General features: G+C 41.2%; 2 protein-coding genes across 2 annotated transcripts; one reads left to right on the top strand and one right to left on the bottom strand.

Annotated features, from left to right (window-relative positions):
* Window positions 1-13,195: 13,195 nt before the first annotated feature.
* Window positions 13,196-15,988, bottom strand: fbxl15 (F-box and leucine-rich repeat protein 15). The gene is made up of 5 exons (XM_071907683.2): window positions 15,845-15,988; window positions 15,282-15,441; window positions 14,640-15,142; window positions 14,229-14,455; window positions 13,196-14,029 (listed from the first exon to the last, which is right to left on the bottom strand). Exons 1-4 carry the CDS (start codon window positions 15,868-15,870, stop codon window positions 14,266-14,268), a joined length of 879 nt encoding a protein of 292 aa, XP_071763784.1. The 5' UTR covers window positions 15,871-15,988; the 3' UTR covers window positions 13,196-14,029; window positions 14,229-14,265.
* A 1,099-nt stretch (window positions 15,989-17,087) lies between these two features.
* gpx9 (glutathione peroxidase 9) lies at window positions 17,088-18,590 on the top strand. The gene is made up of 5 exons (XM_071907797.1): window positions 17,088-17,219; window positions 17,345-17,438; window positions 17,884-18,014; window positions 18,172-18,302; window positions 18,393-18,590. Exons 1-5 carry the CDS (start codon window positions 17,088-17,090, stop codon window positions 18,448-18,450), a joined length of 546 nt encoding a protein of 181 aa, XP_071763898.1. The 3' UTR covers window positions 18,451-18,590.
* The last annotated feature ends 253 nt before the right edge of the window (window positions 18,591-18,843 follow it).

Here is an 18,843-nt window from a genome sequence, read left to right as displayed (position 1 = left end):
CCCTGTTCATTAGGTTTAAATGGTATCTCTCTTTAAGATTAATTGAAGCTGGGATAAAAGAAGATGGCTCCCAAGGGTGGCCCACTGTTTGTTATTCATGTTGGTCTGAAAACGGCAACAGTAAATCCTCTAAGTTGTTGTTAAGCTGGCTGTATTACCATATGTGTGCCATTTCCATGGAGTGACAGACCCCCTGGATCAAATGGGGACTATTGATCCTGCAGCACTCCATTTCAAGTTAATTGTGCTTGAAATGAGGTGCACACACTCAAGCATACCTGCATTGGGAAGGCTTTATTTATTTATATTTGTCAGGGAACCAGTGTCAGATAAACAGAAAATATTCAATTCACGTCTTATTCAATTTTGCTCAAAAGCGAGTTGTGCTGAAGTATGCTCTGAAAGTGCTTGAACCAGATTGAATCAGACTTTGATCCTCAATAAGGCCGGTCCTTTGTGACAGACAGAGACTACAACAGAACATTTGCCCATGTTTAGGCAATACAATGCAGGAGATTGACTGAAATTACACTTGCAGGGCAATGATTTAACCTCATCAGTGGAAAAACCCTCATCAATTTCTCAGCAGCCTCTTCCTCCCTCCTTTCGGGGCTTCCCAGCTTTTTCTGCTCCGGCGTTAAAGGTGCTTTTCCTGGCTGGAGAGGTAAGTAAACCTGGCTGTAATATTTCAGGCGGGGTCGGGTGAAACCTGGCCTCTCCCTGACCCCTATTCCCTCCGACACTAACAAAGCAGGCTCCAAGGTAACCAGGCATGAAGAGCCTGGCAGAACCAAAGAGGCTGGAAGCGGCAGAGTTCCTCAGCAGACATCCCACTCAGCCTTCAGCGTGATCATGTGCCAGATTATGACTCTGAATACACTACTCAGCCTACAAATCATTTATCTCCCCGCAGCACGGCGGGCTAAAGTGGGGAATCTGGAGTGAAAAGAGGCACAGAAGATTAAATATTTCAGCCTTGATATTACAACATAATCAACTCGCAGTCAGATCAAATCCCACGGGTATTTCCCCTAAACATATCCTCATGACACCCACGCAGTATAAAACCTCACTAAAAAGCTCCGTGTCCTGCAAGGTACAACAGAGCAGAGGGAAATTATGTATAATAGAATATGCCGGCAATGAAAATTTACTGTATCATGAAATTAAATAAAGTGATGACAAAAAGGAAGAATGCACATTCAGGGTCTCTGTCTGTTTAATTCCATATTTTCTACAACAGCCCCAGTGTCAGCCTGGTGGTGAACCACAGTGAATATCACTGCTCCCTCCACTGGCCCTGGGGCCACTGCACAGGGAAAGAGGCCAGCACAGTACCATTTACAGAATAATCTCCTCCCTCCGTTTGTTTATAAGCCTATTCTTTTATAATAGTATATATAAATAAGTGAAAGTGTGTAATGGATCGCATTAAACAGGCAGGCATATTGAGGCAGGATTTAATTTGCATGCCAGATTAGCTTGCTATTGGTCGGGGCAGTGCCGTAGGGCAGCCTATTCATTAATAGGATCTAGTCTCTTCAAATCCATTAAGTCAATTGAACCCATACATAATCTGATTTTAGAGGCACCATGTAAATGGTGAACTGGTGTGCCTGTTGTGGGGCAGCCCTTTGCACTCCCTTCACTGATCTCTCCAGGATGCATTTCACGAGGCTAAAAGAACCTAATTATGGATCACACTGCAGAATATCTTGCATTCAAAATTACAACTGTTACACTATGTTAGTATGGGCCTGTATGTCAGGCTGTGGTAGAGAGCTCAGTATGAAACCACCACAAGGCAAAAAAAATCTGTTTTGTGCAAACAACTCTCGTAAACAACTTAAACTGCGTCCACAGACCGTCAGGACCAGTGAATCCCATTCACGTTAACAAACTCACGGGTGATGTTGGGGGGGTCAAGATGACCTAAATCCTTGTTTGTGAGGCTGGCTGGTCAGAGCTGAGGAGGGGAACACTGCTGGAGGCGCTCTGAACACAAGGCCTGACATAGTCGGGGTCATGCCTGAGCGACCCCACTAGCCCCAGATTTACACACTGTACACACCCCTGCATCTGGGCCAACGGGGAGCCACACACACACACACACAGCTCACAAATGTGCAAACAATAACACACGCATAAACGCATGCACACACACACTCTCAGACACACACACCACCTAACTGTAGATTTGAGGAGAGGACAGGGACTTGCCATGGGGAAATCCATACAGTTTATAATTGGTGGAGTCTACAGGAAGAAGAGAACCATAACAAATCTACACAAGGGTGCAGGAGGCTAAAATAGACCTGAATCTGTAAAAAGACATTCAAAAAGTGGCAAGATTTTGGGAAGAGAGGTAAGAGAAATAGGTACTTTTTTGTTTTTTGCAGTGCTATCCATGCATCATAGGTCTAAATAGATTACTTGCCAACATATTACAGTCAAGATGAAAATATTATCATTCATCAGTTGCTCCAGTTTAGGCATTTTTGTTGCAGTATTTCCCAACCAAGTTCTCCAGCATGGCGTTTTGTAATTACAGTTCCATGTTAGTGTGGATAAAGTTGCACTTGCCACTGCTGCTTTCATCTAAAATATCCGTATTCCTGTTTATCATCACAGCACACAGAGACCAAAACCTGCAGCACCTCCGCTGTATGGAACAGTAACATAATTTGCTGGTTAAACATAAATATATAAATAAATAATCACAGTGGGAGGCAATTAGCCGCACCTTTCCTTCCAGACTTGAAGACTTCACTTAGTCCTTAAACTGTACCACAATGATTTCTATGTCAGAGGATTTGTCACCTCTGCTGTGAGGTCTTCCCTGCTTTTCAAAATACACAATAGGGGGGAAAAATTAAATCCTTAGAGGAGGATTTAGACACTTATATAACTCCCCAATTATAAAGTTTTTTTTTTTCCTTCAAGAAGCCTCAGTGCCCTCCCTTCTGTTTATATGACTCACAAATATCTAATACTGAACTGTGTATAATGCCAGTATGCCCACATGACTGCAGAAAAGGCTCTTTTGCTTTCTGCCCGACTGAGTCAGGCATAATGGGAGGCTTGAAAAGCTGCGAGCTTAAACCAGCACAGTCTTAACAAAGCCTTGGTGGCTTGCTGGGAGACTGTGCATCCTAGGAAGTTGCCAAAAAACTAATTTTCAAGAGCACTCAGCATGGTCTTAAACCTATCTGATGGAACCACTACCAGACCGGACGTTAAATACCTTACTCCTGGGCAATTTGCTGACAATGAAGGAGGGAATGACTACACAGGGCCAGTGTAATCACCATAAAAAAAAAAAAATCATTTTCCACTCCATGTATATTTTAATGAATCAAACTAACAAACCAAAAAGGAAGCATACGTTTAAAAAGACAGAACATCCACAACATCTGCTATCAAGCATCTCATACTAGGTCAGAATCTGATACAGCTGAGAGCAGCTTGTGAAGAATGCCTGGTATTTGCTTTAACCCTATAGCCTTGTTCTCTTACAAGAGCAGTCGGACATATTTTATGATAAACCACGACGACGCCAAGTCATCCAGAGGGCCCGAGCTCTCCCCCCGCGACCCCCTACCCGGCCTCGGACCTCCCCTTCCCCTTCTTATATTTCAACCCACCTTGATGTACCTGTTTACTTGGCAGTGGGTGGTCCGACCCGTACTAAAACAAATTCCCTCCCCCCCCCTCTCCCCTCTCTGGCAGATCCAGGCGCGGAGTATACCTGTTTATCCGATTTCAGGAAACGGCTAAAGCTGCCTGCTAGTTTTTCGCAGTTGACGTAAGGTATGAAAGAGGTGGAAAAGGATCGAGGGTGGGCGCGCGGGAGGAGGGGGATCATTCAGCAAAAGTCCCTTGGCCAGGCCTCAGGACCACCTAACCTGTGGCTTCTATTCCTGACCCCATAATGTGCGTAGGGGGCGGGGGGGGAGGGGGTGGATATTACCTTTTCACCGACTGTGCTTCCCCGTATACCCTGACCCCACAGAGACATTACAGTGGGCAAATATAAAGCAGGGTTTCATGAAGCCCGAGCTTATCTGGGCTCTGAAAGTATGTGAGACATGCCTGGGAACAAAAGGCCGTCTCTCAGCCTGGGAGCGGGCCAAGGGGATCTCTTTCAGCAGCCACAGATTGCCCTGTGTTTTCTTAATTGACAGACCCTGGCCAGATTTGATAGAAATGACATGCAGCTGGCGTGGGGCCTCGGCCTTCCAGGTAGACCACCTTTCAGCAGGAAAATTGTCCTCAATCCACTTCATAAAGCAGTCTGATGGAGGTCCCAGGTCTGCGTCTTCTGCACGTTGTCCTGTGGAAAGTTCATCTTACACCTGCGTGGGAAAAGTAAGGGGTCAACTTTCCAAAATCCCCGTTATTGGGTTTAGAGGGAATTATTTCACAATAATTACACCAAGAAATATTAGTTAGCAACATTTATCAGTCTGCACAATCATATGTTGGACAGTAGATGTTCATACATATCATATAAGGCACCCTCATTAACAGTAGGTACTTATTGCTGTGATACAGTGGGTGAGATATTAGGTGGGTCTACACACAAACCTATACATTGCCTTTCCCAGTCTGAGGAAAGCATGTCCTCAGCTGGCCATATACAGTAGTGCACCCTTTCCTTTTTAAAGGGACCCTGTCAATCAAACCTGACTGATGTAAACCTTGCTTTATCTTTGTTTACAAATCTAAGCCCAAAAATTAATCTTCACTAAATTTAACAGTAATTTAGTCCAGAAAACTGTTGGCATGAAAAGATTATTGCATCATGGAGTCAACATGCATTTAGTGTAGTTGCTTTAAAAAACAAGGGCATGTATGTGCAAAATGATACCAAGAATCACCCAAGAGATACGCTGATAATGATCAATTATTATTCCGGCAAAATCTTAATAAATCCAATTTAAAGCATCTGCATTCTACAGATACAGTGAGGAAAAAAGATCACTCCAATTTTGAGAAAATGCAAATTAATCTCAGTGATGTGCCAGTAACAGAAAACACAAACAACAAAAACTGCCAAAATGCCTTTGTCACAGCCCATATTGTCAAAATCTCTTGTGTACATTTAGATGCGAGGCATCCCAAAGGCTCCAACTCCTCTGAGAATAGAAAGGGCCATATGGCATCCATGTCTAGAGCTCCCATGATCCACAGAGGCTGACTTCTCATCCGGCCTATAGGAAAAAGGATTTCAGGGTGCCAAGCGGTGTTGGTCCCCAGTGGATATTAGTGGGCCATGGCAGATAAGAAACTAGCCATCCCAGACGGCCAGTTCCATGAGCAGATAAGAGCAGAAAATGCCCCTGTTCCTCCTCCTGAACCTCCACACATCCACCTCATGCCTCCTCACTACTGCTGTGCTGCCTCTTCACCCTCTTCATCTTTCGCTCTTCATCCAAGATCACATTTTTAGATGTTGGATGAAGTAGCTACATCATTATTGTTTAATAATCAATCTTATAATGTATATATCTTTACTTATTTTTGTCTAAGTTTTGCTTATTAGGGTTTCACATTCACAGGTTTCAACGTCAGTCGATGACAAGGCAAGCTTTATGTCAGGCTTTGTTATCTGAGCTTGAGTTCAAAGGTCGAGTTACTGTCTCTGGTTACCCTGTGAATAAAAACACTGTTTCCTATAACAGCATAATGTGACTGCTGTTTTGTGGCAAATTTGACATTTTTACAAAGGACTCTGGGGACATTGTAAGAATTAGAGCACACAATTATCCGCTCTCTGTTGTAGGCGACTTATTGCCTTGCCTGCTATTGCATCAGGCGTCGTTTGCAGCTGAAAGTCTAAGTGTCAAGTATAGGCATCAATAGGTCGCTTAAATACTTCCCTTTACTGTGTGCTCACAGATTAAGACCAGGAAAGTGTCTCTTGTCCCAACAGTAAAAAATTTTTTATTGTGTGTACAGACAGAGACAGGCTCAGCAATAACACTTCCAGTTTACAGTAAGAGTTTATTTTCTCCACACGGCTCTAATGCAAGAGTAAGCACAAGTCAATAAAACAAATGTAATACTTTTCAAACACTTTTTCGGAGGCAGTAATGCACTAGTCCTTGCTGGTGTGCTGTGTAACCAAACTGCATCTGAAACTGTATACTTTAATAAAGTTACCAACAGAGTGCAAAGGGGGTGAACTGATGAGCGGGGTTGCGAACAACAAGGACCGTATTATATCTGCAACCTTCTAAGTTACTCTAAAAAGGACAGTGCTATGAAAACTTACAGTCATCTGATAACCTCTGAATAAGTCGCCAAACAATGGAAGACTCACAGAAAATATCAGCATTAAGATTATGCAACAAAACAACTGAAGTTTATTCTCTCAATTTTCCATAAAAACCCAGTCCATAGCTGAGTAAACAGCCTCAACACTCGATGCCACCTCACTGACATGCTCCAGATCCTTTGAATTCACAACCACATGACCATCACTGAACTTTTGCTTGTGAACAATATCGCCTGATGGAGCTCTTGTCACCTTGGTTTTGTGCCGGATCGATCCTCTTCCCCCGGCCACCTGTCTGCAGCCTGCACAGGGAACTTTTTCAGACGGCCAGTAAAGGCGGCCTGGGGAATTTAGGCAAAGGATGGGTCACAACCTCCCCCCCCCCTTCGGCCCCCCCTACTCTACAGATGCTGGTCGGTTAATGAAGTAACAACAAATTGGGCCGCGGGCTAATTTGGAGTGGCGTTTCCTGGCCCCTCTTGGCCCATAGAGATGTGTTTCATTTTCTCTTATCAGTGATTCAGTCATGTGGCTTTACGCATGGACGCCTCTGTCTCCCCCCATCGCTGTGCTAATGGAAACTTCGTTAATGTCATTAATCTACAGAGCAAGACATGTACTAAACACATATTTGGCTGTTTGTGCTCCTTTTGAGAAACAATGCCAAGAGCTTCTTTCACATCAGAGTTTGCACAAACTGAAGCAACGGTGTGCTCAACAAAGCATAAACGAGGCACAACAGATACCTAACATGTGAGATAGGTTACATTTTTTAACCTGCAGAATTGAAATGTAAGTGTATTTTATATTGCATTGGAAAGTGTATCACAAAGATTGTCTGAACTGATATAGCCTATACAATGGAAAATTTGGAGATTTGTAAAAGTTATTGTGAGATATATGGACAACTTTGCTGAGGGCTTGCAGAAGAGTTTTTGAATAGTTCAGATGTTAATAAGCAAATTATAGCTTCAAACATGTATATTCCACTTCAAATGCTAAAAACTGTGACTTTCTTTCAACAAAGGCAGAAACAAAGGAAAGGCAGCAGAAACATTATCATCTTCTGTATTTAATCACATTTTAATTACAAAAGTCTTATACAAAGGTATTATATGAAGCATAGTCTGGATATTGATGGCCTATCTTTCAAATTATGTAGTCAAGTGAAGAGCACATTGCATGCCTCTATTCACTATGTAGATCATTTAGCTTTGTCTGCAATCAAATGCAAGCCCACCTAAAAAGTAAATGATGAGACAACCACACCAGGATCTTCCAGTATCCACTCAGCATAACAAGATGTGATCTGTGATTAAGGCAGAATGCCGAACTCTGATCTCTGCTTGCTGGAGGACACAAGTTCAACACAGTTACTTACAATTTAGCAGGCCAGATTAGTCAGAGGGCAAAATGCCGCTGCCAGTATGAATCCTCATCATTCTCGTTGTATACTTATTCTCTATTAAGTAAATCATGGTGTTTATATTGCAGGCAAATTGAGCGTAGCTACAAAACTTGGCCTCTGGGTGCTCAAAACAGGGGAGGAGCTCAAAGCCTGGGGTGGCGGTAGTCTTGAGGTCAGAGCTCGCAGTGGGAAGGTCGCCGCTTTGAATCCCAGGACTGCAGGCTTACAGAGTGGAGGAATGCACTGGCTTTTAAAGGACTAACAGAACCAGCAAGTGTAAAGTCCATGAAGTGGACCGGAACCAGCTGTGAACTGACTCCTGGAGAGACCAACCGGTAAGGAAGTGCCAGAATGTGAACCTGACTTCTTATGTTACCCAAAAGATGCTACAACACTGACATGTGCTATTCAACAAGGTACTTAACACCTACTAGCTCCAGAGATGCTTGATTTACAGCTAATACTGAGCTGCTATCAACCCAGCATGTGTACTATGTGTTTGTGTACTGTATGCACCAAAAGTGGTCAACTGTCAGAAAATACAGTAAATACACAAATTCTTAATGGCTTGACAAAGTGGGAAACAAAGACCATATTATATCAAACACTATTTACACAGTGGATTGTGTCCCACTGCACTAGCAGCACTGAGAGGCAGTTACAGTAAGACTCAACCCAACAATACTGCTGTGGAATGAAAGAGCCATAAATGGGACAGGAAAGTACTGCAGTAAAGTATATTTTTGTAATATATTTTGGTTTGAAATTTGTAAATTCTCTATATCAAATGTCATGATGCTGGGCGAACAACAGCATAAATGATAACAAAAATTGACACTTAAAAATCAAACTTAACAATTGCAAATACAAAGAATACAGCCATTAATCTATAAATCAAAACAATACAACCTATGAGAGTTTTGCTGACCCTCATGGCAACATATGGGGCTCTTCCTCAATACAAACTGGGCCAACGCATTCTCCATCCAAGCAGCGAATAGTTATTGTCAGTCACACTTGTCATGAAAGCTCCATTCATTAAAAGCAAATGGGAGAAAGCTCTTTAATGAAGAGAGATGGGTGTGCTTTTATGTGGGCGCTTGCTATTGGGGCCAAATGCCAGTGGGCCAAACCCAGGGCTCGCTGTCCATGTGTTTGCTGTCCAGTCTGGGGTTAGGGGCGCAGTAATTAGGGAGATGCTAATGGGTCTGACGGTTATGAGTGTCCTGAAATGTCACTTAAATGAGATGGCATCCCAAAGACGACTTGTGTGGCACAGTCATTCACTCCACTAGAGGCTGGAAAAAGAAAGCAATGCCTGGCCTGAATCTACAGAAAAAAAATAGTTAGTACACCAGTATGTTATGCAAGCACATCGACACTTCACCTCCAAAATCTTTCTAAATTGAACGCCTCCCAGTTTAGTTCAGCTGATTCTAAACATAAATGTTTATTCATGCAGATTTCAAAAATCCAACATTATTTCTTGCTTGGTTGATCGACATTTGATGGCCACGCTCGCAAAGCCACTCTAATGTTGTCATTAGTTATGCTTCTCTGGTGGCCAAAAGATTGATCCTTAAGTCCCAGAATCCACTGAGGTTGTATATGAATGGTTGGAGGAGATAAAGTACATCAAATAAATGAAAAAAGACTCATTCACTGATGGAAGACGGTAGAAAAAGTCTGTTAATTAAAAATATGAAAATGAACAAAAATCTCTAGCGCAGTTTTGGCCCATCTCTTAAACCTCTCCCAACTGCTGCAGTTTAATTCTGTCTCCACCGTAGAATGCATAGAGTATGAACTTCATTGAATTAACAGGAACACACTGAGAAGTAAGCCTATTTCTGCTTCATTTTAAGAAGGATCTGATTTTTCCACATATTGAAAATGGAAAAAAATATATCATTCCGTGCTATTTGAGAAAAAGAGAATTGTATTCCTATTTATAGTTAATGGTTAACAGTGAATTCTGAATTAGTTGTTTAATTAGTTAGTTAGTTCCATGGAAAGTGCCACCAACTATATTTTCATCTTGCAGTTTTCCCAGCTCTGATCTGGTCTTATTTATAGGTTGCCTGAAGTGAAATTGACATCCAGCTCTCTGGTTTGACTGGATGCTAATGTATTTTGTAGATGAAGAATTACACAGAGATGCTTTGTGACAGAAGACAAATGGCAGTTAACCTGTGGATACAAAAAGGTGAACAGCTTTTTGGATGTGGAAAAAAGTTGATTTCGAAACATTATATATAGCCATGAAGTGATTAAAAGCTTAAAACATAACTTTTAATAAGTACAATAAACCTAATTTATCATACATTTTGATCCACATCATACTGTTTTGCAGTATCCTTTTTTTTATTTACAACATAGGCTATATTCAGATACAGATATTATCAGACAGATATTATATATACAGATATTATTCTTAGATTATATTTCATTTTGCCTTGCTTCTTGTATAGCCTTCCATAAAATATTTACAAAATATGCAATTGTGAAACAATCTAAACATCAGAAACTGCTTCAAATGATATTGTGCATGCAGATAAGTAAGTGTAACTTTTGTTCTAATTAATTTATAGAACTATTATATCACAGATCTACATGGGTTGCAACTACCAGTATGTGATATCATATGAAATACCTTAATGAATAAAATATTTTTGCCTGTACTCCAATATTTGAAGGGAAATATAAATAAGGACAATGCCCACCTTCAGCAGTAAATGAATACATTTACAACCTTACAAGTGGGAAAGTAATTCTAGTAAACATGTGCCCCTGTTAACGTGGGTGAAAACATGTTGACCACAGCCTATGGTTTTCATCCTTTTCTGTATATCATGTTCATAGTTACGGTACGCAAGTTAATGAACTTAACTGAATAAGCCTGAAAGTTCCTGCCAACCTCAAATTTGCCCCCTGGACTGGCATGAGAATCGTCTCCTGGTTGGATCACGTTGGGAAGATGAAGTGAATTTGATTTATTAACGCACAAACATCCTGCTGTGATGAAACTTGACAAATTTACCATGGGAAATATGTGGCTTTACCATAACAGTGGGAAACATAATGCATTTATAGGTAAATGCATAACAATTTGGAAATGTACAGTATACATTTGATTTAAATTTACCATTTCCTGCCATTAACAGTACCATGGCACAGACATGTATCTCTTTTTATGAAATTCAAATTTCAGTGAAATGCCAAGAGGCAAAAGAATTTGTAAGAATAAAACTAGCACATGACTATGGTTTAAACTAATAACATGGCAGTGGAATGAATGTTTCTTTTCATCTTCATCCCTTCATCCCATTCCCAAACCATGCTAAGTAAATTAACACAAATACCAGGCTGAGAGTCAGACAGAACAGCCCACACAGCAGGCCACAGAGATGAGAGCATGACAGCCTTGCAATCACAACAGATTTTTTTTGTTTTGTTTTTTTGTTCCAATAGTATCTCATGTTTGCTATGTGGAGCAACTGCCGCCACACACATGAATGAAGCTCAAAAGCCTCTGAAAAACATCATTAAGTTACTCTGTTAGAAAGGCTTTCGGAAGCCGTCATTGAGATTTATCCCTTTACATTTCATCTAGCCTAGTTTTACTAAGTATATTATATGATGCCAGGGGCTACAGCTGCATAGTGAATAAAATGGACCAACTTCATTGTGTCTTAGCATAAAATGATCAGTTGCTATTGATCCATAATTTGGACAAGTGCCAGATTATTGACAGGAAGACAAAATATGTTAGGCCAGCTATGTTTCAGAAATCCCCCCATACACTCAATCACTGGAACAGAAATTGCTCCATGGTATATAATAACGCAGCCATGTTTCTTTCCCCCCTCTAGATCAATGCTAATTGAGGTCCTAGATGATGGATGTGGTCTGAAATGCTTTTAACCCACTGACTGCTGAGCAACACATCAAGGAAGGGCTACTGTACTGTTTACACACTGCTTCAATCCTCTGGAGCACTGAGGATGCCTTTTGCTGGCTGATTGTTATGGTTACAGGTGACACTGAAGCATGTGATATTTTGCCTGTATTATGGTAAATTGTTCAAGAGCTATAACGCAGGGGCAGAAATAGATAATCTATTTTGAGCATATGAGGGAAATTACAGATGCATTAATTTCTCTGTGACAAAAGCATTACTTTCATTTGGCAATTAATGTTATTCTGTACACTGACTCCTAAAGGACATACTTTTTTGTTCTTGCTTACACTGTGAAATCTCAACGTTTAGTTGATAAATGTAGAATATGGATAACTATGGTATATAATATAAATTCCAGGATGTATTTTACAAGATTGCGAATGGCAATGCGATATCTCCTTGGCAGAACAGCACAATCTCATGATCAGCACTGTTGACAGAAGGATGCCGCTCCCTGAAGCCCTCCAAGCACAACTCTGTGTTGGTGCACCTTCAGTTTCTGGACAGCACAGAGCAGATGGGGTAAACCATGCCATCAAGTGGAAAATAGACCTCTTGTGTTGTCAAAGACAAGTTACAATATAGTCTGCCAATCTTACCACCAGAGGAAACCATAAGAAGTGGTTTTTCAAAATACATTGCTGTAGCAACAAGGGGAAGTCGTGATTCCTGTTGTGGATTCATTGCATCAAGCGCATACAGAGCATAAAACTGATGCTTCTTTTCACAATTTGATGTCCAACCACTCATACAATAGGCTCTTTCTCTACATCATAGCAAAGTTACATGTCCTATAATATAGTCAGGGGCACTGCTAGAAACTCTGGGCCCCCTGACAAGTTGTGACACTGGATCCTGACACATCTGACTTAGTACAGTATCACCTCTCCTTCCTGAATGTAGTTCAGTAGGCCTCTCAAACAACAAAATGTAAGTTGACAAATAACCTAACTCATTGCTGCCACCTTGTGTCGGTTTAAGTTATAAACAGTCATGAATTGTAAGAGCTGACCCCCCATCTCCAACCAAACTAGTGCAATGCTTTGAAAACAGCATCTTACACTTTACTCTTAAGGGATGTCACACAGGAATCTAGCCTGCTTGTTTCCAGCAGTTTACAGATATGGGCCAATCTAGGCTCCTCTCCATTCATTGAGACCCATTCTGTTGGCTGCTGGGAGAAGAAGCAGGCCGGGGTCTTCTTTTTTTTTTTAATGTTTGGATGCAAGATCTCTTCATGATAGTTTAACTTTTCTTTGGTGCCAAAATTATCAGTGCACCTGAATCAGCTCAACTTAGAAAATGTATTCAGCTACCTATACGTGAAAAGTAGTTTTTCCATACTCTACCTTGAGATGTACAAACTGACATCCAATTGACAACATCCATGACAACTTACAAGCAATCCAAATGTCCTAACAATTCAGAAGTTGATTCCAACAAAGCAGATTCATGCTGCTTCATACAGCAGAAAGGTTTGTGAGTCAAGAACAACACAGGCCTGGCATTATGGACTATTGCAACTACTTTATAGTGACAGACAGTGATTATATTATATACAACAATGTAATACAGTGTGATAAACTTTGAACGCTTTAAACAAGGTGAAAATTGTTGTTATTCTTATACATGTTCTATGACCAAGTAAATCTTGGCCTAACCTAATTGAATTAGGGTGATAGGACTGATATTTTAGCAGGATAACAGTTGCATAATTTCTGATGCAATTTGCTTTTCCACTTTGATATTTTCAGATTTATACAGTACTGTGCAACAGTATCTCAAACCAATGTATTTTTAAAAAAGGGCATCAGAAAGATTTAATAGGGTATGGTGTTATTTAAAATAAAGAATACACTATACCAACCAAGTACGCAGTTATTAATACTATGGATTAAGTTAGCACATGCATGCAAAATAAAATGTTTAATTAAACTCAAACATTTTAAAATGTTTCTAAATGAAACATAAGGTTACTTCTTCTTACAATGTGAAAAGCTTGATAACATACACAAAGTAAAACATGTACTTTGATTAAAAATCAAAAACAATATGCTGTACTTTGGTTTGATTTGCCCTTCTTAAAAGCCACAAGTTACAACACTGAGTGAATAAGAAATAGTGCAGTGATAGTATCTGTTGGCACCTTTCAGCAACTCTGAAAGGTGCATGGCTTTCTTCAGTCATTTGTAAGTGTAGAATTATTGTCGATGCCATCCAAGATAGGCATGTTTAATGACACTCCAAAAAAAGTTTCTTTCCAGAACATATTTCCCCACAAACTGTACACACCCATGTCTTCTTGTCTTGACATTGCTTGACGTAACTGATACACCCATAAGATGCAGTTGAAAGGCGTCAACTGCTTTGACGACGAAACCTGTAACCAAAGAAGGAACATGTTGATTACTGCTGATCATTTGTCACTAGCACAATCTGCTGCAGTCTATCAAAAGAATATGAGCAAATAGACTTGTGCTATGTTCATAGGCACATAGTTGAACTCCCTGTTTGCATATTTGATCATCAGCTTTGGATATCAATCATGTCAAAACCCACTATGTGTCACCATTACCTACCTGTTTACACTTGTTGGAAGGATAGAAGGCCCTCTGGCTATATTTGAAGATTGATAAAGGGGGCGAACCCCACCACATCCTGCAGAAGTACCAGCGCCCTCTGTAAAGGCGGCTCAACGTCAATCTCTACATTCCGCTTCCGCAGGGGATCGAGGCTCGACTCGGTCACATTGTGACAGTGATTCACCTTCAGGGACTGCAGCTTGGGGCAGTACTCCGCAACAGTCCTGTGAGCACAGCATGCAGAGGATTCTTATGGATGGGTGTGCCAGAGAAACGATCACAGATGAGGTGGTCCATGTCAAAGTGTGGGCAGGGTGGCACAAAGTGTGACTCTCTCAACTAACAGTTAGTTGGATTACTATGGGAAAAAAATGAAGTGTGATATCAAGTGATGTCATGAAATGGTACCTGATGGACTGGTTCCTAACCCGCAGGCATCCTGTCAGGTCCAGCTGCTCCAGGCCCCTGCAGTTCTTGGCCACCTCCTCCACAGACTCGTCAGTGACGTTGGCGTTGACTGCCACAGACAGAGACCTCAACTTCAGACACTTCTTGGCCAGGTAGCAGATGGCGTCGTCCTTGAGCTGGCGGCAGGCGGTGAGGTCGATCGACTGCAGCCCCCCGCAGTGGTCAGCCAGGCTGCGCAGGGACAGGCTGTCCACCCACTCGCAGTGCGCCAGGCCCAGGTGCTGTAGGTGCATGCAGCTCAAGGACACGGCCACCAGGGAGTGGCGAGTGAGGCGAACACACCCCCTCATGTCCACTCTCAGCAGGTGTTGGTTCTGGCCAATAACTGGCAGCAGCTCCTTGTCTGTCACCCAATCTGAGCAGTTCTGAAGTGACAGGTTATGGAGAACTTTGTTGTCCCGTAACATCGAGCAAAATGCCTCTTTGGGAATGCATGGCCCAATCTGTTTAGAACAGAGCAGATGATAGACGTTTTCAAGACCTCATACAGCAGCCACTAATATCTCTCACTGTTACAGGCTAGTAAGAAAAGCCACCACACTGAAATGTTTCACACCTACTCCATCACTCATCAGCACCTACCTGGGACAGATCATAAGTCCGACAGTTGGATAGATACACCTGGATGAGGCCGTGGAACTGCTTGCTCACTCTCTGTAGGCTGACTAGGTGTCGCAATGGCAAATGGCATAAAATATGTGGAACTATAATATCCTCCCAAGGCAAGTCCAAAAGATGGCAGCTGCCGAAAAAAATGCAAATCTTGTTTTAGAGCTAAAATCTGTTGTATGCAACGCCAAAGCGGTTCTAGGGGAACAATCATTAGACAATCATTGTTAACGTATTGCTAAATTAGTGACAGTAACGTTATAGATTAGTGACAGTAACATTAGCGTTTGCTGAATTACATCAGTGAAGGTTGTGACCCATACCATTGTATTAATTTATTCCATATCAGTCAATAATCCACAACGAATAGTTAATCCGATATTGTCTGAGATAAATAAATGGGAGCAGTAACACCTCTCAGTCACCTGGTTCTTGCTGCTCGCAAGCTATCGTTAGCTGACTAGCTAGCTAGCTCGCCGAGCACCGAGCCGGCTGCTTTTTAAATACAAACCCCACGGTTTACAAAACGCACATACTTTCGCACTCCTGCTTCTTCATCCATGTTGAGTCGTCAACGTTATATAGAGTTGTTAATGAACTGTTGTTCTTCATATAGCTAGTAAAATATTGTACACTCCCTTCGCATCTTGCAAGCGTTTTGAGGTGTAAACCATTGCTGTCTTCAAGTGCTGTCAGAAAAATCAATTTTAGCGGACGGTGTCTGAAAGACCCAACAAAGTAGTAAACATGACGGAGAAATCTGGACATTTTCCGGGACCACGAGTTGCCAAGATATGCCGTTTAGGGAAAATTGAATCCGTACTGCTGGTAAAACTGATATATACAACAACTTTTCTCTAATTTTCTCTATAAATTAACTAAAACATCAACTGCATGCCCGATGCGTTTTTCTCCCATTCATTCTGCCGGTGCAGCACAAAGTAGGTATGTGCCACATGATTTAAAAACTAAACAGCTACCAAAAACCTATTTTGTTTCAGGGTCCATTTTGTTATTATTTTCTACCAAATGTGAGACAGGTAGTATTTACGTCTTCAAATTTTGGAGTAGAAGCTTACGAAGAACACTTGAAAGCAGCATGTGTTTAGATTTCCGGGTTTATAAATTGGCCAGCAGTGGTTGGTCACCGGATTTTGCTCTCCCGGTGTATCAGCGATGAAGAAACAAATAAAGGGCATGCACTGGCTATGTTGTTACAGAACAAAGTACATACATAGGCTACTATTGTCTTTGACTAGACCTTAGATTAAATTGTGCATTCAATTCAGACTACATAACACAAATGAAAATATAGGTCATATGTTGAATAATGATATAAAGCTGTTGCACAGAAAAACCCACAGATTTTGGCATCAAGTCAAATTTTTGCTACTTTAGCATGGAGCATGGTCATGAGCACATTTATTTGTAAGAACCTTTTATAAACGTGTCCCTAGTTGAGTGACAAATCTGATTTTAAATATTCCCTATACACTAGTTCAGATCTCAGCTTGATATTCGACTTCTTTCTGTGACTGTCAGTTGAAAGTGAGAGGAAAGGATGTGGCCAAATGAGCATGTTCTGCAGACCCATGTATGTGTTGAACAAATGACCATCCTGCCAATTCACCTCTAGGCAGAGGAACAATGGAGTCAGTCATGCTGAACAATTGCTGACCCAAGAGTTATGTTTCACTGAATGAGGTGAGCCAACAGGATAGCTGAGTGAATACCCACTCTTGACTGACTACAAGCCAATATACAAGCTAAAGTACAAGTATGGCGGATAAATCAATCTATGATTTCTGTGCTGAGACCCTGGATGGACAATCCGTTCCACTCAGTAACTACAGGGGTAAGGTGCTTCTGATCGTCAACCTTGCCACTTTCTGAGGGTCAACAATAGAGGAGGTAATCTTTTGCATCAGCACTCATAAATAATGACCGTATGACATAATCTCATAACACATAGCCTGTGCAGTCTTCTTTTGTCAAGACATTTGAGTTGGTGTCTTATTCAGTTGCTCCTTCCTCAGTTCCACCGACTGAATGCACTGATGGAAATGTTTGGGGATCTCAACTTCACCGTCCTAGGATTCTCCTGTAATCAATTTGGCCTTCAGGCACCTGGTAGGCACAGTGAACTTTTTGAAATGGGACAGATATATAAGAATATTATTTAGTAAAAATAAAGCTTTCTTATCTGTCAGTCTTACAGAGTGTGGTCTATAGCCATCAGCAGCCTACTGTAGGCCTACACACATGTACATGCTCAGTCAGATGTGTTATATGACAAGTTGTTCTGAAGAAGTAGGAAGAAAACACTATATGGGGCTCATTCATAAAACTTACAGGCAGATTTTGCATGTCACTATTCTGTTACCACAGAGTTTTATGCATGAGTCCCTATATACACATTACAGTTTTCATGTCTGTTTATAAAACTAACATAAGAAAAACCCTTTTCACCCTTATCAATTAGTTCTGTTAAAGCATTGGATTGGATTTTGGATTATTGGAGCCACACTTAGACACTGTATCACCATTTTATCTTATTTGTTTGTTTTTGTTTCAGAGGAAAATCATGAAACCCTTAATATTCTGAAGTATGCGAGACCTGGCGGGGGGTTTGTGCCCAAGTTTCCTGTGTTTGGCAAAGTTGAGGTGAACGGATTAAATGAAGAACCTCTTTTCACCTATCTCAAGGTAGTGTATTTTGTATGGGATTGGGCTTTGAATTGATTTTATTAATGATGAAACATGAGTTGTCATTAAATATCTTATTGCTGTCAATGCTGCAGCTGTTTGCCCTGAAATTAATGCTCACTAACCAACGCATACTGCTATTGCTCTTTTATAACAGGACTCTTTGCCATTTGTAAACGCTGTAATTGGAGATATAAGGAAATTATTCTGGTCCCCAATCAAAGTCAATGACATTCGGTGGAACTTTGAGAAGTTCCTCCTTGCTGCAGATGGTGTACCTTTCAGACGGTACGTCATAGACCTGGATGGATGTCCGATTTACTTTGAAGTTAGACATACAGTAAGCCCATAGGTCTAATGCACTTTTCTTTGTTTCAGTTATGACCTTCACTGTCCCATTCAGAAGGTGGAAAGGGACATTGCAGAACTTCTCTAGCAGACTTTGTTCAACTTAACATCAGTGGCAGAGTGACGATCCCCCAGTAAATGCAGAAGTGCACCTGAGCTGGATCTGATGGGAGGGGGAGCAGGACTCAGAGGTTCAGTGCATTCACTCTGAGGACAACTTCCCTTCAGCCGCTGGTGGTGTTTTCAGTGTCACTGTCTCCTCTTCTCAATGCGATGTTTTCTGTTATTCCAAAACACAATAAATATTTAAATAAATAACTTTGTGCTAAATGTTTGCTTGTCTATTCTATTTCCTTGCCTCATTTGCTACAGTATATGTTTTCACACCTGGAAACTAAGTATACGTCATCAACATAATGAATAGGGTATTCAACAATTAGAGTAATTTGTTAAAGCAGTGTAAGTAGTGTAAGTAATTGGC

Source organism: Centroberyx gerrardi, chromosome 20 (genome assembly GCF_048128805.1).
Source record: "Centroberyx gerrardi isolate f3 chromosome 20, fCenGer3.hap1.cur.20231027, whole genome shotgun sequence".
In the NCBI taxonomy this organism is placed as follows: domain Eukaryota; kingdom Metazoa; phylum Chordata; class Actinopteri; order Beryciformes; family Berycidae; genus Centroberyx; species Centroberyx gerrardi.
This window is presented reverse-complemented; position numbering and strand designations above follow the sequence as displayed.

Coding starts and splice junctions, on each gene's coding strand:
- fbxl15 (XM_071907683.2), bottom strand. CDS start 15,870: ATGGATGAAGAAGCAGGAGTGCGAAA. Junction 15,442..15,844: donor GAAGAAGCAGGAGTGCGAAA/GTATGTGCGTTT, acceptor TTTTTTCGGCAG/CTGCCATCTTTTGGACTTGC. Junction 15,143..15,281: donor GGACTTATGATCTGTCCCAG/GTAGGTGCTGAT, acceptor TGTTCTAAACAG/ATTGGGCCATGCATTCCCAA.